The sequence below is a fragment of the Pezoporus flaviventris genome, unplaced genomic scaffold (assembly GCF_033815535.1).
Source record: "Pezoporus flaviventris isolate CSIRO_AGI_PZ_B2104156 unplaced genomic scaffold, CSIRO_AGI_Pfla_v1 ptg000097l, whole genome shotgun sequence".
In the NCBI taxonomy this organism is placed as follows: Eukaryota; Metazoa; Chordata; class Aves; order Psittaciformes; family Psittacidae; genus Pezoporus; species Pezoporus flaviventris.
Genome location: NW_026892645.1, coordinates 8,113,117 through 8,137,059, shown reverse-complemented (window position 1 = coordinate 8,137,059; position 23,943 = coordinate 8,113,117). Strand labels below are relative to the sequence as shown.

General features: G+C 50.8%; 1 protein-coding gene across 4 annotated transcripts in view; it reads right to left on the bottom strand.

The window, feature by feature from the left end:
* Window positions 1-23,943, bottom strand: part of ASTN2 (astrotactin 2) — a 331,851-nt gene that overhangs the window by 220,642 nt on the left and 87,266 nt on the right. For 3 of the 4 annotated variants that reach the window (XM_061476701.1, XM_061476705.1, XM_061476702.1), the window contains 2 exons: window positions 9,315-9,464; window positions 2,102-2,209 (listed from right to left, as the gene is read on the bottom strand). In XM_061476701.1, coding sequence (XP_061332685.1) covers window positions 2,102-2,209; window positions 9,315-9,464 — 258 coding nt within the window. Of the gene's footprint in view, window positions 1-2,101; window positions 2,210-9,314; window positions 9,465-13,309; window positions 13,487-23,943 lie in introns of those variants that run through there. The other variant, XM_061476703.1, reaches the window with a different exon arrangement.

Below are 23,943 nucleotides of genomic sequence, written 5' to 3'. Positions count from 1 at the left end.
CCCCAACTCCGTTCAAACCCAGCCATCAAAGCTGCCCAGGTGAACAACAGCTTATTCAAGGGGAAAAAAAGGAATGCTTCCCATTTATCTACTCCTTTCTATTTGCCCTACCAGAAAGCTTAAACAAACAACCCAAAGCCACCGCGTATGTCAATAAGAATATCTTTGTACCCGGCATCCAGCACGAGTGTGTGTTTCCAGAGACTGTCAGAGCACTTGACCTCACAGGGAATGGAGTCAAGGCAGTGTGAAAGCAAAGATTTATCTGCTTTCCATTAAAACACAGTTTTCCACACCGTGCTCATGCTCCATCTCTCCCTTCCCTAGTGGCAGCTGAAAACACCCTCAAACTTCAGGGGCTTTTCCAAAGCATTCAAGGACTTTACAGTAGAATAACTCACTGATAAAACTGCTTCAGCACTGGGAATTTCTCCCCTGCACCAGTGACCTTCCAGGACCATTTCTTTTGTCCCTCTTTGCAACGCAAACCAATTTTCTCCTCCTCTTGCACATCATTTCCCCCTTACTGCAGCTCTGTTTGTTCTGCGACAGGTAACTTTAACTCGGGAATTCTCTCTGCTTTTCATCAAAGGCTCATTTGAAACTTGGTGAGAACGTCTCCTGGTTCTAAACCCCATGGCAGAGCACTAACACAACTGAATAGCCTGCCTTCCAGCAGGAATAAACACAACGCACCCCTGCGCACGTGTGCTTATTCCCATGTGCAATCAAGCTGATCGGAGGTGTTGAGGTAATTTCACATTCAAATAAACACATTGAGAGCATTTATCAGAATGCCTCATCATTGAAACAAATGGGGCCGTGTTGCTGCAGCAGGCACAGGCATCTCTCTGACGTGCTGAGCTCTGCCTGCCTTAACACAGAAAACAAACGGAGGGAGCAAACCCACTGTGCAGTTCTTAAATTGCTTCCCAACATCGTTGTTTCCTCACAGGGGTTTGTCAAATGCAGCTGCAAATCTTGCTCCATCCTCCACCAAAGAGCTTGGACTGAGGGTCCCGAACAAAAGGGCTCCGGTGTGATGTGACCAGAGGAAACAGGTTGGATGGGGTTTGGAGCAACCTGCTCTCATGCAATGCATCTCTGCCAGTGGCAGGGGTTGGAACTGGATGAGCTTTAAGGTCCCTTTCAACCCAAACCAGTCTGGGGTTCTGTGATTCTGTGAAATGCAGACACTAATGTCAATGTGAGGATGGGGCTTGTTTCTCACAATAAAGCCTGAAGGGACTCCTGTCTACAAATCCCTGTCCCAACCCTCGTTTTGGTTATGCTCCTTTTAATTGCCTTTGTGTGCAGAGGAAGGTGGGAAACACAGGGCAGAAAACAGGAGTTTGGAGCAAGGAATTGCCAATGCCTATCCCTGAGAGCTGCACTGGCACCAGGACAGTGACTGACACAGTCACCATCCACCAGTGCAGCTTCGGGCAAGTGCCAGGGCATGTGTAATGTAACTGATAGTAGAAACAATCAAAGAAACCCAGAACCTCAGCAACATCACCAGGAAATGCTGTTTATGGCTCATGCATGGTGCTGCATCACACGAAGAGCACATCTTGGGATGTCCTTACCTCTACAGACTGGTATTGTGGTCTTTACCTAGATTCATAGAATCACTGAATCATAGAATCATGAAATCAACCCGGTTGGAAAAGCCCTTTAAGCTCATCCAATCCAACCCTTACCCCAGCACTGCCGAGGCCACCACTAACCCATGGCACTGAGGCCTCGTCTCCACACTGTGTGAACACTTGCAGGGACAGTGACTGCAGCCCTGCCCTGGGCAGCCTGTTCCAATGCCTGAGCACCCTCTGGGGCAGGAATTGTTCCTCAGCTCCATCTAAACCTGCCCTGGGGCAGCTTGAGGCCATTTCCTCTTGTCCCATCCCTTGTTCCTTGGGAGCAGAGCCCAGCCCCTCCTGGCTCCATTCTCCTGCCAGGCGGTTGTAGGCAGCGATCAGGTCCCCCCCCCCCCCAAGCCTTCTCCAGACTGTTCACACAGTATCAGACAGCATCACCACTGCACAACCACTTTTGTCCTCTTACACCAACATATCTCACCAGTGCCTATGTCATTCTGTACCTTTGCTTCGCCTCCGGCTCCGGTACTGCTCGGTGTAGAAGGTTAGCTGGGTTTCATCGTCTGCTTCTGAGCCAGAGTTTCCTTTGGCACGTCCAAACCCAATCCCACCTGCAAGCAAAGAAACAGCTCTGTCAGCTGGGATGCACAGCAGCAGGGAAGAGCTGGGAGCATCTCGGCAGAGCTGCTGGGTTTGGCCATTATCCGGTGCTCTCAGCCCGGGAGCTCTGCTTGGGATCACCAGAAGTGACCAGGGGCTTTTGTCACTTGTGATGTCACTGCTTCCTTACCAAGGACCAAGACACCACGGTGCCATTTGTGATGTGAACATAAGATGCTGTCTACCCCAGGCACGCATTGCAATGCATTGACAAAGAAAACCTCTGAATGTAGAAGCTGTTCTCTCCAACGATACCCACATGGTCAAGAACTGTGAATTTTAGGAGTTTGCTTCAAAGCAAACCCAGCAGAGAAGTGGTACAGGGGGAATACAGCACTCAGATCCCCTCTGCATGGCGAGGGTCCCTTTCCACCCCTAGCACCCACATTAGCCCATCAGTTCCACCAGCTTGCCCTGATGGCCAGCAGATGTACCCCTGCCATAACAAGAAGCAGGGTTGTGCCATGGTTCACTTGGCATCTCCCTCCTGGAGCTGGAGATGATGTGGGATGCTGGAGAACCCTGGCTCGCTTCAGCTACAGGACCCACCAAGGAGTGCTAAAGACACTTAAAAAGCGATACAGACTCTAACTGGCAGAAGTCCTTCAATCCTTGCAGAGTTTAAAGCAAAGAGGCCTCTGGGGGTTGACAGTGGTCCTTTAAACTGCCATTAAAATATTTTACTGGTTTTAAAAAATCCTTTATTCTAGGCAGAAGCACAATTTCCCCACTTCTTGGCAGGAGAACAGAAAATGAGCAGCGCCTTCTGCCCTCTCAAATCCTTAATCACCACAATGAGAGGTGGCTGGCAGGAGCCAGAGGGACACCGGGAGCTCGGCACGTGGCTCCTGCCCCATCCATGCCCCGACCTGGCTGTGCGGGGACCTCGAAGTAGGTCATAACCAGGGGGGTGGGAAGAGGCTCCACCAGCTCCTTCCCACCTGAAAGCAGCAGGAATAATCAGTGCTTGCACACAGCAGCTTGAACATGGATCTGGGGGGTTTGCAGACTCACACCTCAAACAATAACCCACCATCAGCCCCTCTTCAGACCCCCTTAATGGCAAGCATCCAATGCCATGGTACACCCGCACCCAGGGACTGGGGTTTTGAAGGACACAGCAGAGTGGTAAAACCAATCAGGCTTCACATCAGCGAGGAAAATCTTAATTAACCTGGGCTTCTAATGCAGGCCCTTGGGCAACCAGCCAGGGCTGCAGCTCTGCTGCACCTCCCCTTCTCCCCCCCGCCCCTGGGCTCTTCTGCTTCTGGCATTGCCCAGGGCTGGGAGACAGACAGCAGCTATGGAAGGGTTTTCCTCCTGGAGCTTGGCCCAGGAGAAGGATGTGGGCACTGCCTATGCAGGCAGGACATGGTACATCCCTCTGCCACCTACCCACGAGCCAGACCTGGTCCCTTTAGTGCAGGCAGATGGCTGGGGTTGGACAGAAGCAGTGACCTCAGGTGCTTGTTCTGCTCTCGCAGCCCACCGAGGTGACCAAGCAGCCGGTGCAGGCAGCAGCCCCCCCCGGCCCCTCCACGTTTATTTGCCGGCTGCGTCTCGGTGATGGATGGAGCTGACATGTTAAATTACTCAGGCTGGATGTCTTCAGAGAGCTTGTGACAGCAATATTGCATTTTCTGATTACCCAGCACTGCGCAGGACGTATAAATACAGGAGAGCTGGGACACCCGGTACAGGTCCCCAGCCCACAGTGGAAACATCTCTTCTGACCCAACACGCAGTGGCAGAGGTCAGCCTGGAAACATGAGCCCAGGGCAGAGAAGAGGCTGCAAGGGGATGTGCTTTTACCCCTTTTTGCTATCAAAGATGCTAGAACACATCTTGCTGATAGTTCTTGAGAGGGCAGAGCTCAGTTGAGGCAGCCTATAGGATGCAGGAGCACTGATCCTGCCATGAACCTGACTTCATGTTTAACTGTCTCCAAAATGCAGCTGAAACATCTTTGATATGCTCACGCTTGGAGCAATACCTCCTGCAGCAGCTCCAGTCATTGGCCTGGCTGCTCCCTGGGACATGGGGCCAAGGGTGCTCACAACAGAGCTGAGGATGCTCACGATGGGGATGAGGATGCTTGCAGCAGAGAGCACCCACATGCAGCTGCCAATGGGGATGAACAGGAAGAGCATCCCTCAAAGCCAAGCAGCCCTGCCCTGTCAGCACTCCTTTTTTCTTTAAAAAGGGAGAAAACAAGCAAGTAATAGAAAACAGACCCTAATCACCTTGATTGCAAAGAGATGCTTAAAAGAGGCCACAAAAACAGCAACTTGGCAGGGCTGGGTATCCATAACACACAAGCAGCTCTATGCAGTGGCTACCCCAAGGAGTTACATCCCCTTTGCACCCAGTTTACTGCTGCTATTTAGATTTGAGGAAAAGCAAATCTCCCCCTCCTTGCTCTCATCCCCGCCTCCTGCCCCACCACCTTAGGGACCGGCTGTGGGTGAGGAGGGGGAGCTCAAGGAAGATGCTCTCATTTCTAATCCTGTTTGCAGATTTACAAGCTCGTTAATCCGCTCAAGTAGCTCACAGCTCAGCGCCGGGGCAGGATGCTCCTTCTGAGCATGCATTAATTTAGTGGGGAGCAAGGAGGGTGCCAAGGCAAACACCTCTCTCATGGTGTAATTAAAGATGGTAGAGTTAATGCCAAATGGGGGCATAAAACTCGGGCACTGGAGGCTCTGCTGTCCCCAAAGACTTGTTGTTAGCTAAAGCTACTTGTACTTCCTTTTCTTTTAAAGGTGCATTTTTGTCATTAGGAAGAAAAAGCAAACTTGACATTTTAAATCCCTTCCCCAAAGCCAGGAGGTTAACAGGGAAACAACCGTGGATGCAAAACAAATCAAACCCAAGGTAAAATAAAGAAGGAAGTAACAGCAGCTATTTGGATAACTCCTGTCTGAAGCCAGGTTGACCTCAGATGCTTAATCCCTCCGAGCTGACTGTTAAAAGAAGTGGGAGCTTGTATTTGTCCCGTGGTGACACATCCGTCCATGCTTCTGCCCTGCCATCACAGCCTCGGTCGCAATGGAAAAGGGTTTTCTGCACCCTTTCCACCTGGAAAAGGCCAAATCCTGCACACACACAACACTAAAGACTCACAACCTCCTGTCTGACTGTGTTCACCTCCACACTCGCTTGCCCCATGCTATTCAGTCTCTGTTGTGTTCAAGAAGCCCCTCTGCTCCCAGGCTTCCCAGTAAAGACCAGATCAGGGTCCTCTCCCCACCTAGGTGCAGAGCTATACAATTAGTTAAAAGGAGAAGATAAAGGAAACAAGCCCTTTAAAATGAAATGCTCTGCTCTGGTTTGTCACCGCAGCAGGGTGTGCATGCACACATACCGGCTTCAGCTGCTGAGGACTCTCTCCACATTGATCTCCCCTTTTCCTTCTGCCTCTGCCCATAGAACTGCACCAGGGTGGGTGATGCAACAATCAGGTGGTGGCCCCACGCCTTCCACTATGGAAAACTGGGATCACACTGATCCCCAAGGACAGGCTTTGCACAGCTGTGAAGGGGTTTATTCTCACCGAGGAGCTGGCCATGATGCTTTGGTGAGGTGAAAGCTCCTGGTTGAACCCCAAATAAACCTAATCAGCAAAACACGATGCTCCACAGGCACCAGGACAGAGGGATGGGGTGAGGCAGGAGGTATTGTCCTGGCACAAACATGGACCAGGGGTGAGCCCAGCCAAGCCGTGATTCCCCTCCCTAGTGTGACTTTGGGTGACTTATGGCACAGCCACGATCTCTAAACCACAAGAAGCTGCAGCCCTGATGAACAGCGCATCCTGCCTCCAGCACCAGGATCTATTAATGGCTTATTTCTGCTCAAAGCCAGGGTGCTTTTAAAGGCCTACCCCAGGAGAGGGCACCAGACCCCCTCTCTGCAAACCGGCCTCCCCCAAGGCCACCTCCCAGCACTGCACCCCGACATCCCACCAGCTCTTGGGATGGGCACGCAGGGTGGTCCAGCCAAACCCGCATCCTCCATCCCTGCACCACTCCCTGCCCCACAATCACTTCCCAGTGTAAGCCCCGCTCCAATGCAGCCGGGCTGGGATGCTCCAGGTACGAGCCTGGCTGCATTTTGGGAACCAGTAAATCCAGACTTTCTCTGATGCAGCATCCTTCCCTCCTGCCCTGCCATCCCTCAACAGAGATCCAGCCCATCCCTCCTGCACCTCGGCTCTTACAATCCTCACTCTCCCTCTATTATTTATAAGCTCTAAATGCACTTCACTGGTGAGAATGTTTGGGGAACAAGTTTGTATGAAAAAGGAGTTAGGGAAAATAAAGTTAAATGGTATTATAAATGGAGAGGGTGGTGTGTATTTTTGTTTTTTTTTTTCTAAAGTCGTTCTTACCACCTTTTCCAGGGCTGTTAGAACCACTTAGCACAGAATCACATTTAATGACAAGCAATAGGCAGCAGTTTAAACACACTTAGTGCAGGGAAGTGAAGCAAGGCAATGTTTATCCCAGATTTGTTTGTGTTGGGCTGGGGCAGCGGGTTGGGTTGGTTCCTGGTTTGGTTTATCCCGAAGCCCTTTCGGAGCCTTTCCATAAAGGATTCACTCCACTCCTTTATGGAATGCACAGTTCCTTCAGGGAGAGCGCTCCAGCTGCAGGGCTCTGATGAGGTTAAACATTAATTAAATCAAACCAAGGGAAAATAATTACACACATGCATCCATCAGGCCGCCTTGTCACTACCCAGTAACAAAGTTGGATGCAAACTCCATCAGCGGAACTGTCAGGCAGCTCTTAGGAGGAAATAAATGCATCCCAAATGGACAATTTCCTTTAGGGGGAGGAAAAAAAACAAACCCACCATGGATTGCAAAGGATTAATGAGGCAAAGGGTTTGTGTTTGCAAAGGGATGTAAAATGCAAACATCGGGAGTGGTGATCCCATTGTTTAACCTTAATGTCCCATAGCACTCCAAAGCTGGGCTGTGAAGACAAAATGTCCAGCATGGGAGAGGGGAAAGAAGTGGATATGGCCTCAAAAAGAAATCTAAAGCAAAGAGGATGGGATGGGGCTGTGGAGAGTGAGATCTGCGCTGGAGACCCTGGAACTGGCCTGGTTTTGAGGGACTGCTCACTGATTTCTGATGATGGAAACCTTAAAATCTTCTAGGGCGTGCTAGTGAAGGCTCCCATAAGTGGACACACTCAAGGTCACATTCCCCTCCTGAAGTCCATGGGGTACCTTATGCCTTGGGCAAGGAAGGGCAGACACAGCTCCCCAGCATCTCTTATGGCACATGCAACCATCCACGAAGGAGCTGCAGGAGGAGCAGAGCCCCACAGAAACTGCAGTAGGTTGGACACCAACACCACGGAGACCCATCCTGCTCCCCGTGCAGATAAGGACCAACCACAACAGCATGTTCCCAGCTAACCCGAGCCCTTCCCTTGCACCCATCCTATTTACATATACCAGAGCTCAGCTCTGTAGCACGGGGTGCACTGAGACACCTCCATCTTCCATGCAGCACCTTTGAGACCACTGCACCCAGCTCAAGACAGAAGCAGCTTAAGGTACCACTGCCCAGCTCCTCCCCATCACCTCCCTTCACCTGCATCTTGTCCCCAAGGGCTCTGGTGTCCTGTATCCACTAATTCCTGTGGTCACTAATGGGCAGAGGGATCCGCAGGGCAGCAGTGATGGGGCAAAGGCTGCGAAGACCCTGCCCCATGGCATGCTCTGGATGGGAATTTGCAGGGAGGCAAGGAAGCACCAGCCAGGGAGGTGGGAGATGGAGGGTGCATGTCCTCAGATGTGGGCCAAGCCAGGCTGCTCCCATGCAGCCGGGCATCGTGTCTCCTCCTAAACCTGGCTCCAAGGCTGAACTGATTTGCTTCATTAGTGACCAAGTTCAAAAGGGAAACAAAACCAACAGCGACTGAGCCTGGAGCAGGGAATCAAGGAAACCTCCCTGCACAGCACCCCCCACACAGGCACAGCAAACCCCAGCTCTGTGTGTTTGAATAACTACCAGAAAACAAACCAAATCATTTAAACCAGTTAAAGACGCAGAGCATTTTCTTCACGCAAAGTGAATAATTTATAGGCAGAGCTATGATAAGAAAAAAAAGCCCTTTCCAGCCTGTATTGCAGGAAAATGTATCCAGAAGAAAAGATCACGTTTCAGACTCATAAATAAATGAAAACCAAAGCCAACAGTAAATAGGAGCATTTTCCTTCCCAGCTCCCAGTGCTGCCACAGAGACCCGCAGTGTGATGGTCAAGGGACCCTCCGGCCCATCATCCCTGGAGGGACCCCAGTGCCTCCTCCCCAGCTGGAAATGTGGACCCAAAACCCCTGCACAGCCTCAGCGCTCACCATCTAACCCACAGCCATCACCTTTCTGAGCAGGGATAGCAATAGGAGGAGGCAGTTTACATGTTGTGAGGCAACGCAAGGATCAAATCTTGTTCTCAAGGCTGTTTTAGCCAGCATCCTCCTGTTGTTTTGGTGTAGCTGGCAATGCTACATATAGAAGTCATAGTGTGTATACATATACAGTTATATGTACTATATAGTATATATATAGTATATATGCTATATAATATAGTTATATACAGTTATAGAATAGCTACATATAGAAGTTATGCTTTTGCATGGTACAGCCTTCAGAACCATGGATGCGGCTTCCTTTGTGACCCCTAGAATAAAGGCCAAAAATCCCTAATTACTGGGAACAAGTGGAAAGATGAGATGTCCCAGTGATGCGAGTTACGGCCAAAATGAATTTCACCCCTTCCTCCAAAGCAGAAGCTTGCCAAGAAACCATATTTGACTCCCACCAAACCTCACTTAGCTGGGGCAGCTGACAGGAGCCCTGGATACACCCCGTGAGGACACACAAGGTGAACTCATTCCCAAGCACCTCCACCAGACCCCCCAGAGGATGCTGCATGGGGTTTACCCCTCTTCACCCCATCACTGAGGAGCTCCTGCCTTCCTCCTTTGGATGTGGCCAAACCCAGGTCATGGAGAACATGGAGATCTCATCCTCCTACCTCGTGGCCGGCTCCGGCGTTTCCGTCTCCCCACGGACGTGCTGCGCAGCGCGGGCTGGAGCTGCCCGATCTCTATGGGTGTGTTGGTGCGGAAGCTCTCCTTGAACTTCTGCATCAGGGACTCCACCGTCTCCTGCGTCACCTCGGGAACTGCAACACCACCAGAGGGATGTGGTTAGAAGAGGACCATGTCTCCACTGCCCATATAACCCCAGAGCCAAGCCCTGGGGCAGGAGCTCTGCCAAGAACCCCAGCATCATCCACAAGGATCCATCCAGAGCTTTCCAAGTGTTACCAAAGGCAGAGAACTCAGACAATTGTGAGTTTACAGTAATAGCATTTCTGCTTTCTGGCATTTAGGGTTATTCCTTGCCTCTTCCCCATGTGCACCCATGGAACTTGGAGCATCCTTATCCCTTAACCACACAGGAACCCCTGGGCACTGAGCTGGCTTCAGGTTGGGTCTAACTGTGCCCCGGAGCTGGGAGCTGCACCCCAGGCTCAGCAGCTTTTGGGGGGTCAGGTATTCCCTGGCAGGCAAATCTGGGATCAGGGAGCAATGGGGAAGACTGGGATGGGAGCCAAGTGAAGGATGCACAGCAGGTTCAGGCATGCTCTGAGAGGTGCAGCAGGAATCCTGGGGGCCTTCCAGGTGCAGCACAGGAAACATCTTGCTGCAATACCCCAGGGCACATCACAGCTCACTGATATTTAAGTAGCTCCCCTCCTTGTTCTCACATACCCTCTATCCAGTAAGGCTAAAACCCTTCCAGGATTGTCCTATGAAACTCAGCAGGATGGGCAGTTACAGGAAACCATGAAACCGTTCACAAAGAGCAAAGGTGAAACTCAGGATCAAAGGTTTGTCCTCCTGCAGGCCACAGAGGTCTCCCAGGTTTAACAAATGCCTTGGCCTCTGTCAGCTCCTACAGCACACTCGTTAGCAGAACACAACCCTCTTTCCATTGCCAGAGTCACGGAGTCCAGCCGAGCTCCTGAAGCTCCCCCCTGCACACAGCATCCCCATGGCAGGGATCACCAGCCCTACAGCCACCCATCCTGCTCGGATTAGTGAGCACTTTGGAGCTCCCAGCCTGGCAGGAGTTACAGGTTGAGCACACCCCACCACATCCCCCAGCTCCAGAGACACATCACATCTGTACGGAGCTATTCAGGCACCCGGTGAGCTCAGGGTGCGTAACTGCTCCGGACCATGGACTCTAATTCCCTTCACAGTGTGGTGCAGGGGACATTTTGGTGTGAAACGAGAAGCTGGCCATGCAGGACAAGGCATTTGTAATCCTAGACAAGAACTGGACTGCGGGCTCCTCCAGCAGTCATCCCATGCTGCAGGCAGTGCATGGAACAGCTCCCCCTTCCTTCTTCCCAAATCCCAAAGGCAATGCCTTCAGCCTGAGGGGTTGAGAGCCTTTAGACCACCCCAGGGTGCTCTTCTACCCCACAGGCTGCAGAGAAGGTACCAAAATCTGTCAAGGCCATTGTGAAAGGGAGCAGCAGAGAAGAGCATATTGGTGCAGGCGCATCCGGAAGGCTCAGGAGAGGAGCCATCCACCCAGCACTGGCGATGGATGGATGAGCAATGAGGATCAAACCCACTGCCTGCATAAGCACTGATGGTGGGAACCATTCTGGGAGAGCTCCAGAGAGAGGGTGGCCTCAGGGATCAGCTCTGCTCCATCTTCCAATTATTCAACACCAGGCTCACCCAGATCAAAGGCAGAGCTCCCCAAAGCCCCCTTACATTTATAGCAGGCACAGCTGGATCCTGCAGTGCGGATGCTCCAGCAAGCAGCACAAAGGGGAGTATTTCAAGAGCAGGGAAAGGCCTCTGAAGAGCATCATCTACTCCCACCCTGACAGCACAACCCCTCTCATAGGGCTCCGCTGAGGCACTGGGGAAGGATGCAGCACATCTCAGCACCCCATCACTGTGTTTGTGGGGGGAAAGCCTGTCCTTGCAGCTCCTTCATCATCCGGGAGCAAGCAGAGCAGGGCCTCCCTGGGAACAGATGGCAAGTGATTTGAACCTCGGGGCTGTGCAATATATAGTGTGTGCAAGTGGAGCAGGGAGCTCGGGAACCGTGCGGCTGAGGCTTAGTTACAGAAAGGAGGCAAGAAGGAGAGCAAGGGAGGAGGAGGAGGGGGCCATGCCTTCAGCAAGCAATGAAACGTGGTGAGGTCACGGCTCTCTCATGCTCCTTGCTTGGCTGATGGGAGTAATCAGCACCACGGTGATCGTACCTCATCTGAGCACCACATCCTGGCGCAGCCATACAGAGGCATCTGCTCACGTGCTTCTCAGTGGAGCAAACAGCAAAAGCAGGGGGGGAGCATAACCTATGTGGGGAGAGGGTCCCTGTGGCTGCTGGCTATTTGTGATGATGCTCAGACACCTCCTAAAGGAATGGGAGCAGAAAGATGCCTCTCAGTGCTCTGCACAGCTCGTGCACCAGCACGGTGCTGGCTTCTCCGTGCCCCTGAACATCAGGGTTTGGAGCAATGAAAGAAAAAAGCAAAAAGAATAAAAGAGAAGGAAATGACAAGAAGAAAGAGAAAAGAAAACGTCCTTGTCGACACGGTGTCAGCAAGGGGAGATGAACATGGCCAGCATGGAAAAAATCCTCGCTGACAAATGAAAGCAGCTGGGCTTGAACTGAATGAGCATCAGGGGTCAAGGATGAAGGGAGGACCCTTCATCCACTGCCAACAGTGACGAAAGGGAGGCAGAAGAAAGCAATGCAGCATAACATGGTGAGAGATGGCTGGTGGGACCCTCCTGACTATGGGAATGTCTGTTCATATGCATAAGACACAGCGCACTGCACACCGCGACCTGAGCTTCCCCACAGGCTGAGCCTGGACAGTCAGGGATAGGAGCCCACCACACACCCAGACCAATGCCTCCATGGGCAGCACACAACCACGTGGCAAACACAGCTTCACGCACACACAGAGCACACATGCCCAGCATTCCTGTCTGCCTTCTCTTGTCCAGAAAAGGAGGCAAAAATCACTACCATGGGAGAGGCAGTCACAGAATCCCAGCCTGGTTTGGGCTTGAAGGGACCTTAAAGCTCATCCAGTTCCATCCCCTGCCATGGGCAGGAACACCTTCCACTAGAGCAGCTTGCTCCAAGCCCCTGTGTCCAACCTGCCCTTGAACACTGCCAGGGATGGGGCAGCCACAGCTTCTCTGGGCACCCTGTGCCAGCGCCTCAGCACCCTCACAGGGAAGAGCTTCTGCCTAAGAGCTCATCTCAGTCTCCCCTCTGGCAGGTTAAAGCCATTCCCCTTGGCCTGTCCCTACAGGCCCTTGTCCCAAGCCCCTCTCCAGCTTTCCTGCAGCCCCTTTAGGCACTGGAGCTGCTCTCAGGTCTCCCCTTCAGGAGCCTTCTCTTCTCCAGGCTGACCCAGCCCAGCTCTCTCAGCCTGGCTCCAGAGCAGAGCTGCTCCAGCCTTCACAGCATCCTTGTGGCTTCCTCTGGACTCACTCCAACAGCTCCACATTCTTCCTATGTTGCCCTTAATCTACTTTAACTATTGGTCAGCCCTTAAATGGTCAGACATTTGGACTAGATGACTGTTACAGGTCTCTTCCAACTGAATGAATCTATTCTACATACCTCAGCTCTGTCCTGCAACACCCACTTGGGCTGTACGTGCCAAGCATGGGCTCAGCCAGCAGCTCCCAGCACCACTGTTCTCCCCACACACTGCTCTCACATCACCAGTGCCTGGGCACCAGCTCCTCTCAACAACCACCCCAACACGACACAGTTCTGGAGGTGATAGGACCATCCTCTCCTTGAGCAAAGCTTGCCAATCTGCCTTCTCCCCCATCCCCTGTTTCCAGGAGATAAATCCATCAGGGTTAGTGAGCTCGCACCGTCATCACCACATTGAGCTTCTCCAGCCTGGCAGAGGTGGTGAGATCCACCCCGACGCTTGGCACAACGCTATGATCTCAAACTCACCCCATCCTATAGTGAGAGCCTTCGGCAGCACAACCACCCCAGGAAGAAGCTGAAGCAGAGGCATCACGCGGCTCTTCGGCCTCCTCAAAATGAGCTTCCATCTCCGGCAGCGATTTAAGGATGCAGCTGAAGGTCACTGTACCTTTGTGAAGCACACGGCATGTTCCTGACGTACACCTCCCTCCTGTCCACCCCCATATGCTATTTTGAAAGTGCTTTGCTCTCCTTATGGCTCCTCTATTCGTTTGCATGTCTCCCGCAAAACAATTCAAACCAATAGCCTTCCTTTCTTCCTTCCCTTTCTGCTGGCACAAGCTGCAGTGGGAAAATATGTTGCTTGGCTTAAAAATTACAACACCACCACCACAAAGTCATCAACTGAACAATATGAGCAATGTTTGGGTAAAAATACATTGCGACGGAGATGGAAAGCAGCAGCACTCGTTCCAACCCTCACAGGGCTGCCAGCCAGGAGGGCTGCACCTCTCCCAGGCACACGGGGTACGGGGGGGGGGGCTGTTTTGGGGAGATACCAACACCGGTATCTCGCCAGCTTCAGTGGCCAAAACACAGTCACAGGCTGGAAGAGTGCAACCACACACAACCTGTACCCACAGCCTGTATTTGAGACACGCACTGGTTGCGTGCCTCCACCTCCACTGGTTGCATTTTGATGGTGCCTCCTCCATCCCAAGGGTCCAGCTCAAAGGACAAGGAACTGTTGACTGTGCAACCTGTTTTGAGCCAGCTGAGCCAGGTGGTGATGGAAGTGCCCTGCAGCTCTTGGAGGCAACCCTCAGCTTTGGTGGGTTATTTTAGGGCCTTCAGACCTGGACTTGGAGGACCCCAATGGAGCAGCCGTATCATGTACTGGAGAACTGCCTTCAGCCTAAGCCAATGCTCCTGCATCCTGCAGAGACCCTATATCCCATTTGATGCTGCACCAGACCACGGCAGGGCAAAGGAAGGGCAGCAGGTACTCCCCAAACCATTCTCAACATCTCATGCTCTCATTGGGTGGTTGGGAGGGGTGGACAGCCCCAGGGCTCAGTTTTTGTGGCTTATTAAAACAGAGCCCTCAGCTTAAAGTCTGTAAAGGTGCCAGCTTCCCCAGGCTTTCCAGTCTTTGGTGTCTGGCTTTAAGTTTCAGTCCCTGGAGCCACAGCCATCCCTGTCCTCCTCACACAACGTCTGCAGGAAGAAGACTGGAAAGGCAACAGCAGCTCCTATTTGAGCTTCCTACTCTGGGTATGGGTATTAAAACATCTTTTTGAAAATACAGGGGTTTAAGCATCTGATTTTCCCATCCCTCTCTGATTTCTGAGTGTCAGAGGGCGTTATCGATTCCTCAACATTACCAGTGCTCCCAGAGTTTTGCAGAGAGGAGTAACTTGCAGAGCAGCTCAAGAGCTGCTCGACTGAACACGGTGCTTCACTGAAATCAAAGCGTTTCACAAGGACTTATCAAACTCAATCAAGGATTAAACAGAAAAGCTCAATTAGAAGTCAAGGTCAATGGGATTTTTACCTCCTGACCTGCATTCATGGGTGCATCCATGGCCATGTGTAAGACCCACTGCCCTCATCTCACACACTAGCTCTTCTCCACGACTCTCTCCTGCCCTCTCACCACCTGCTTCCAGTATTCTGATAATCCACCTTTTCCTAGGCACATGGTAAGTGCTTTCCTGGGAATCCCTGGCCTAAAGGTCTAATGATTCCTCATGTCCATAATGCATCACGTGAAACTGTGTAAACACAGTTTCATAACATTATAATCGTTCCCTCCAAACCAAACCTCTGAGTTTCAATAAAGCTCTTCCAGACGTGCCTGGATCGATGTCTTGGAAATTTCTATTCGATGAAGTATCTGAAGACGTTGACTTTCTGATACTATTTGGGATGAGCATAAATTTCACAATACTGGAAGTTTTCCACATGGTGGAAAGCCTGTTTTCTAACCAGCTCTAAATAATAGGTGTTTGTTGCTTTCCGAAGCATGAAATAAGGTGTTTGTTCCGAAACTGGGATGTGGGCTGATTTTCAACAGTGCCACCCTGAAGGTACTAAGCTCCAGAAAGCAGAGAGCGTTACTAGCATAAAATTAGGCAATTACACCGAAGCCTGTGTGGAGACAGTGGGACAGCTTCACATGTATTGGGATGAAAACACATCTGGAGAGCAACATCCTGCCACGCAGCACGGTGAACAGGGCAAAGACAGGAGAAATACTCAGAACTTCACTGCTCCATCTCTTTCTCCAGCCACCAAACCCCTTTACCACCTCTCAAGCAAGACAGCCTGTCCCCATCAGTCCTTTGCTCTCCATCATTCTATATCATACGCCACGTGGAGGCCCACCATGTCCAGAAAACACTGGGAGACTGCTGGCTGAATGACACAACTAAGTCACAAGATATGTATTTATAAATCTATAAATCTATATATACATATATATATAAAAATCAAACCAAAGCACAAATTACCACATACCATTACATCAGGGGACCAAGCACCTCCTGCAACGCACGCATCTCCAAGCCATCCTCAGGTGAACCCACCAGGGTAAACCAACAGCATGAGGGGAGATCAATGTCTCTCCAAGAAGCTCTCTTACACAGAGGGGTTTCAGATGCAGCATCAGAGGGATAAGGGAACCAGGGAGCATTTGGAAAACAAGCTTGTATTTAATCTCTTTTCTTTCCTGGCCTTTCTTGTTGAATTTCAAAATAGAAAATGCATACTTTTTTTAACATCGGTATTAATGCACAGCTATTAATACATTAATAGGTTATTATGTACATTAATAAATCTCTCGCTATAAAAAGGTTTTTATATATAAACCTGATTGTAATTGCAAATTGGAGGGGGAGGGAAGCAGAAGAAGAAATAAAGTTTTATTCAAGATGTCTCCTTTGAAAGAAACTGAACAAATGTACTTTCCTCCTTCACATATTCATGAGCTCACTGCTTCCCTACCCCGTTCTCCACCACCCTCAGCTCCGGGCTCAGAGCCAGCACGGTCCTTATCTGGTACAAGGCAGGGAAAAAAAAGCCCTGATAGGATCAGAAGTTTTCAGTAGTTTAACAAATCTGGGGGAAAAAAAAAAGAGTCTCCATTGGTTTTAATAAAGCTTGGGGCACGTGACAGGGAAGGGGGGGTGATGCAGAGATGCGGGTGTGCACATGGCAGCAGGATAGAGACGTGTTGGCTCAGCATCTCACAGTGAGGACGCCAGGGTACCCCTCAACCCATCTGACCATGCACCCACTCTTTGCTTTTCCTCTTTATTGCAAAGCTTTGTTGGTCCCCCACATCTAAGGCCGGGCTGGATGGGGTTCTGAGCAGCCTGCTCTTTGCAGGGGACTGGAACTGGATGACCTTTAAAGGTCCCTTCCAACCTAAACTACTCTATGATCCCATGATCTATACAGAGCAGGAGATATCCACAGCTCCTGTCCTTGCTGCAGCCCAGTGAGCAGGGCCCAGGGGAATGCCCATCCCTATGGGAAGAGGCATTCAGAGCCAGAGCCCCCACAGCAGCACCCTCCCAGCACCACCTGCCCTGACCCTTCCTCATCCTCTCTCCAGTCACGCCGCTCCATCGCTTCCCAGCTAATTGCCTCCACTCATGTGTGCAAACTAACCGTTTACTAGGAAATGCCACAGAATGTTAATTTCATTCCAAACGCACTTCCAGAGTTTTATGGGAGGAAATGAAGAAGCATTGTATTAATAGCAGCATTTCCAACTCCAACCACAGCTCCGTCGACAGAGGCTGTGAGTTACTCATCTCCATGCGCTTTCCCTGCCTTTCTACCTTCCTCCTTCCCTTTTCCCCCAGCCACACTCCCGGCTTCCCATGCTGGTGATTAAGATAATACAATATAATTACAAACGCATTGTGAAAGAGCAAACGCTTCAGAGCCACGGTCCAACAGTCCCTGCCTCTGCCTCACGTCTTTAAGCATCTTTTGGGTCTCTGCACTTCATGGGCTGCTGCCCATGGGTTTGACCTCCCCGGGAGCTGTTTCTGACTGGGAAACCCTCAGCTTTTCCATGGGGCAAGGAGTTGTCTAGCACACCCCTCCCCTGGCATGTACAGAGCATTAATCTCTCCATGCTGTTTCTCCTTCAAGGAAAAGTCTTTGGGTCCATCAAGCTTACCTCACCTCCCCCTGCCCCAGCACTGAGAAGGTCCAGACCATCAGAGACTTTGTCTCCCATCTTCTCCACCCTAATAAAACCCTTACATTCTTTAATGAGACACCATAACTTTTTCACTTAGAGGAGCAGGCAGGATGGGCAGAGCCTCAGCACCAGCTCAAGCTCCTCAAGTGATAAAGTAATTGAATAGTTCAGTAAGAACACTCTGGAGGAAGCTTCCCCATTTGGTGCTAATGGGCACATGAAGCAGCCCAAGCTAATGTTGCTTGAAGAGACAAGGGCTGAAGAGCACAGCACTGAGCTCCAGCTCACTCCCTCTGCCACACAGCCCCTACAACTCCACAAATCCAGAGGGAAAAACGCCCCATGGAACCACCAAGGGCTGGAACAGCCCATCCCCACCTGGCTGAGGAATCGATGCTGTGGGATCAACCTGGAGGCAGCAGCACTGTGGCGCCTGTAAAGTGAATGTGAGCAAGTCCCAGCACCCCTAGGGACAGGCAGGGCAAATGTGGATGGGAAACGTGGCACATTGTCCCCTCTCCAGTCTCAACCACCACTCGATTTGCTGCTCAACAGCATGGTGCAGAACATTCATTAGCTAGAAATCAGATTTCCTTTGCCCAACAGGCAAGGTGATACCTGTTCATGGGACCAGCAACTTTGTGCCACGTGCTGGAGCAACGAGGGAGCGACATCAACCCACGTGAGAAGGGCAAACCACTAAAACCCCATATTGCAATGGGGCCAAGGAGCTTCAGCTCTACCACCCCTACCATGGCACAGACCAGCCATCTCCCACACCAGGAAGCACACAGATCCAGGCAGGAAATACAGAGCTTAGAGCCAGTTTGTTGGCTCAGAAGAAGACCTGGAGCTGAGGGAACACATGGGGACCCTGGGGTATCAAATGCATACGACTTCCAAACCACGCAGATGTGAGGCTGAGCACATCCAGACCCTGCAGGACCTGGTGGGTGAGCCTCAGCAAGTGCTGTAAGTCAGTGGGGCTGTCAGGAAGGATTGATTTGAAGCACTTCCTTAATAAGTTTCCTCTCCTGCTGGTCCTTTGGGTAGGTCACTGCCTTATGATAAATGGGGCTGGAAGGTGCCTGCAGACCTTGTGCCTGGCCTCGATCCATCTTCCTTTGGAGCCAGCTGACAAAATGAACTGTCTCTATGCTGTAGGCAGGTGAAACACAGCTGACAGGAAGAGGACATGCAAACAGAAGGAAGTACTGGCACTGGAGCTGCCCTCCCTGCTCTCCTTCCCATAAAACTCACAAGCCTTGGATGGACTGATAAGGAGAATATAGAAACATAGAACGGTTTGGGTTGGAAGGGACCTTCAAAGGCCATCTAGTTCCAATACCCCTCCAATGAGCAGGGACATCTTCAACTAGAACATCTCACACATTCAGACCGACAGACCCACAACGCTGCTCAAAGCCAAACTGAAGAAGTGCTGAGCACCATGGACTGAGACAAACCCATCACTCTCACACAGGAGGCAGGATCTGGAGCAGCCTCAGCTCTGAGCCACACATCCCAGGGGCTGCCCAAGTGCTCTCTAGCACCTCTATTTCCAGCTGAAACAGGGAACATTGGAGCTGTTCTCCTTCATCCCAGATCCCATTCTTTTTCCTGGCTAGCCTGACTTCAGAAACTGATGGCAGTGTTCTGCTCCACACTGACACCATTGAAGAACCAGCCCTGAGCAGGGATGAAGCTATCCCTCTGCACTGCACGCAAGGGAGCTGCAAGATGCAACCCAGCACAGAAAATCAGGAGAGGGAATGCCACTTGAGATCCCCCTGGGACTTCCCTGGGGAATAAACAGGCACTATATTATTTTTTAGATTTTGCATCAGGAAATAGAAAAATAGTTGAAAAAACCCACCCCATCTCAAAGCTAATCCTGGTCAACAACTGGCCTACAACCCAGCAACGCCTTAAATAATGTAGTGCTTTATCAAACATTCATAGAGATGCACAAAGTGATGAACAACGCGCCTTCATACAAATATAGGTCCTGATGGCTTGTTTTCCTTGGACAGCCAAAACTTCACAGCTTATCTGCTGTGAGCTTGTGATTTTGCCTGGATGAAAAGCACTTTGGACATCTGGGGAATCAGGGCTACTGCACATGGAGCTGCCACGACGTCTCCACCAGGCAGCCCCACAAAACCCAGTGTTAAAAGAGCTGCTGCTGATTTGAGGAGCCGCAAGTCACCTGGCTGTGGTTGGGAGAGGTGACCAAGGGTGTTTCTTCTCACATGGGATGACATTATAATGTTGGGGTGAGACCAGCCCAAGCCCTACCAAGGGGTGATTAACCAACAGGACCTCACAAAACCACCATCCCTTTAGGTATCCGAAACACCTCGCTTCCATCCCCTATGGCACCATTAAAAGCCACTTTACCATCTGCTTCTTTCCTCCTCTGTATTGTGAAATCAGTAAGCAGGATTCAGCAAAGGGAGGGGAGAAAAGGAAGTCACATCAGGAAATCCAACCTATCAGCCTTTCCTCAACAGCAATGCTGCTGTGTGCCGGTAATAGCCTTGACTGGTCTGAGAAGTTTAAGCCTTAACCAGTCATTAAGCAAAGGCAGCAAAGCACCTCCTTCAGCCAGGGGTATGCAGGACCAGAGGAGGCCACTGGTCCCCAGGAGCTTCCCCATCCCTTCTGACCCTGTGCAGGAAGCAGGAGCCACATTGGATGCGGCTCTTGTTGGGGAGACCTCCTGGACATGCTCCTGTACATCTATGCTGCTGCTTTAGGCCACTTTCTTGGCGGGGTATAAGGACGGGGAAGCGTTTCCCACAGGAACATGAGGCCAAGAAACCATCCTTCCCTCTCGCCATATTGGTGAGGACAACGCAAACTCGAGATGGAGGCCACAAGCGCAGCGATGAGATCAAAACAACCTAAAACTGCAGCCTGGCAGCTCTCCATTTACAGCTCAGAAAGCAATTAATGTATTAGTATATTAATTATGACTGTGTTTATCTCTCTGGAAAGGAAAGCTTTTCCCTGGCAGGTATGGACCTTTCAAACCAGCATTAAAGTCAGAGCAGGCATCGCCATCAAACTGAAGGACTTAACAGCATATCTGTTGTAACCTCTGCAACTGGGCCCCCTACTCCCTTTATTAATACACTCAAATCAGTCGGAATTACACACGTTGGACTTCAACCCACATCTAATGTGTCTAATAACAAGAGACACTACCTAAGCATGTGTTTAAATGCTTTGCTGAATTGGGACCTGATTCCTACCCTGATGGGCCTCATTTTCTGTATTTTCTTTCTTTCAAGCTGAAATTCACAGCCAGGTTTCTCAGGCAGGAATCGGAGACTGCACAACCCACTTTCCACTGGCAAGCCACGTGAATATACATTTTCAAAGGTCTCTGGAAATTACACAAGGAGTTGGCAGGGATTAGAGCAGGGAAAAGCTGATCACGTACAAAGAGGGTCATGATCCCATCAGGTCACTGGAAAGAAGACAGAGCCCCAGGACACATCAGATGCTGGTCTGACGCACTGTCCCACTTTAGCCTCCAGCCCCAGCAGGCGTTAAGCCATCGTTTTATTTATTAAAGGCTCAGAAAGCCTTTGGATAGTGCTCAGGGTGGCACTGGATCTGCCTACCCGAGTGAATGGTGGCTGCAGGTGGTGGCTCCTGGCCCTGGCATTAGGGACAGCACACCCTGGCATGTGAGGGACCTCCTGCCAGCACCCATGTCCCCTTGAGGCCACGGGGCTGTCAGCTCAGGGACAGCAACATCAGGCTGCTCATCCTGCTCCCATCGCCCATGGTCTCACCCTTCTTCATCAGAGAGCAACACCACCAACCCTGCTGGTATGAGGGCATTGCCTCTGGCTCACACTTGGCCTTTAAGTCTCACCTCCAAGATGCTGAGGAGCTCACTCTGTTGTAAGGAATAGCACCTCCAGGGCCAGCTCAACCACTGCCCTCCTCATTCAAACCTCATCCCCCCAAATACCCCTCTCCCCAGCACCAAAACCTCAGGCCAGACCACTGCCATTCCTTCTCTTAGAGAAGTCTTCACTGGGAGGTGAAGACACTGACTGAGATGAGGCTACCAGAAGTTGCTCCAGCATTGGTGGGTGGCATAGGAAGCCCCCTTTCTCCATCACCAGGACCCTTCCCCTGCCTGCTTTTCGCTGTCATCTCAAACCTAAGCTATTTTCCTCCCTTCCTCCCACAGTTCTGCTGGACTGCATCACCCAGAGCAGTCTGGCTGGAAGCTGGTGTGACTACAACCCCTTAATATTAGCAGTTCTCAGTGCTTCCTCATGCTGCCCTCTCTGCTGTCTGGCTCCAACTGACAGACAAGGACTGGATCAAGTGACATAGAATCACAGAATAGTTTGGGTTGGAAAGGACCTTAAGGTCACCCAGTTCCAACCCCCCTGCCATGGGCAGGAACACCTCACACTAAACCATACCACCCAAGGCTCTGTCCAATCTGACCTTGAACACTGCCAGGGATGGAGCATTCACAGCTTCCCTGGGCAACCCATTCCAGTGCCTCACCACCCTAACAGGAAAGAACTTCTGCCTTATATCCAATCTAAACTTCCCTTGTTTAAGTTTTAACCCATTACCCCTTGTCCTATCACTACAGTCCCTAATGAGTCCCTCCCCAGCATCCCTATATGACCAGGGTTACCAAAACAAGCAGTGGCAGAAGAGCTGGATCTCCATGTCCAGGCTCACTCTAGGTGCCAGGCCATGCTGGAAAGCCTCTCGCTATCACTACAGAGAAAAAGCATTAAGAGAAACTTCAGAGGTTTACCCAAGTTAACACAGCAGGTGAGAAGCAAGTCCAGGAGGTATGCATTCAAGATGACTGCACAACCACACCTTTGATATGCCTATGGTATTAATCATCGGTACCATCGGTAATAAGTCCTGTCTCCTGTCTAGACTGGGAGGCCATACCCAGACTGCAGCGTCTCTGAAGCCAGCACAAAGGCTCTCTTGAAAAGTTCTCTTTTTGAACATGAAAGAAACAGAAAATAAAGATGGGTCCCTTTGTTGCAGGACTGGAATTGCAGATACTCGATTTTCAAGTCCGACATCTCTTCTCTCCTCAGCTTCCACCAAGCACAAGTTCTGCTTCTCACTGATCCTTAAGAGATTTGGTTTGGTGAAACCTTCTCAATAGGGAACTTGGGGGTAAGCCCAGATTCAGCCTTGCTGGGCTTTTATCTGCTGTCATTCACTAACCCCATCTCTGTGTATCCAACGCATCTCATTGGGGCTGTAGCGATGCTGCCTTCAATGGTCTGGGGACCAAACCCCCTCAAACAGCACCTGATGCACAGAAGCAAAGGGCTCCTGCTGCTGTAGGATAAAACCCTGTTGGTAAAGAAGAAAGCCAGATATATCAATAGGTAAAAGCAAGTTAGGAATTCCCAAAGGGCTGCAGCTTGAGGCCATCTGCTTGGGAAAGGTAGAGAGCAAAAATCATCAGCTGCATGAGCTGAAAACTACACAGATCAGTGAGGACAGACACGATGAGGACAGAGATAGTGAGGACAGAGATAAACCTGGGCAAACTCAACCAAATCCCCTCAGTCTCAGGGCACTGCACACTTGGGAACTGGGTTCCAACACAGACTGGAGTCTTCCTGGTGAAGACCAGGACCCCATACACTGCAGCCCCCACCAGCAGACCCACACTTGGCACCACACAAACCCACAACGACACAAACCCCTCTAATTGCCAGAGACAACCCAAAACAACTAGGAGACGGCATGGCCGCCATTCCACACCAGCACAAAGGGATCCTCTGGGATAATCAGGGATGCTTGGCTACTGCCTCCTTCCTCGCTCCATCTCATTTTATTATATTAATTTTAAAGAAAAAGACTATTTTTCTTCTTAAACTGCCTCGGATTTTCCTCCTGTCTAAATTCACCTGGGCTCTGAGCAATGTCACCGGGTCAGGCTGTGCTCCTGCTGCAATTCTAATTCCACCAGCTTTCCATTCTCCAGGGAGCTGGGGGATTTTTCTTTATGTATTTTTGTCCCCCAAGTCAAAAACGATTTTGCATCACAGTAATGATGTTAATGGCCCTGCACAGCGCATCCAGATTACAACTGCAGCTAGGGAGAAATAAACATCTCATCTTTGCCCTGCTGTTTATCTACCCACAGCAGAGCCCGGTATCAGGTCAGAACCTGTAATTTCATTAACTTTATCACTCAGACGTGCTTGTTGCTAGATGTCATTATTCAGCACATTGCTCCTGTGTTTTGTTTGTGCTGGGCTTCACTTCAGATGCTTTGGCACCACGCGGGAGCTGCTCGAGGTACCCGAGACTTGGGAGGGAAGTTTGGCTCTCTGATCCATGCTTCGCTTGCCCGTGATCTGCAAAACATTTGTGCTGCTCAACATTCAGGGCAGGGGCTTCTCTCCCATTTTGC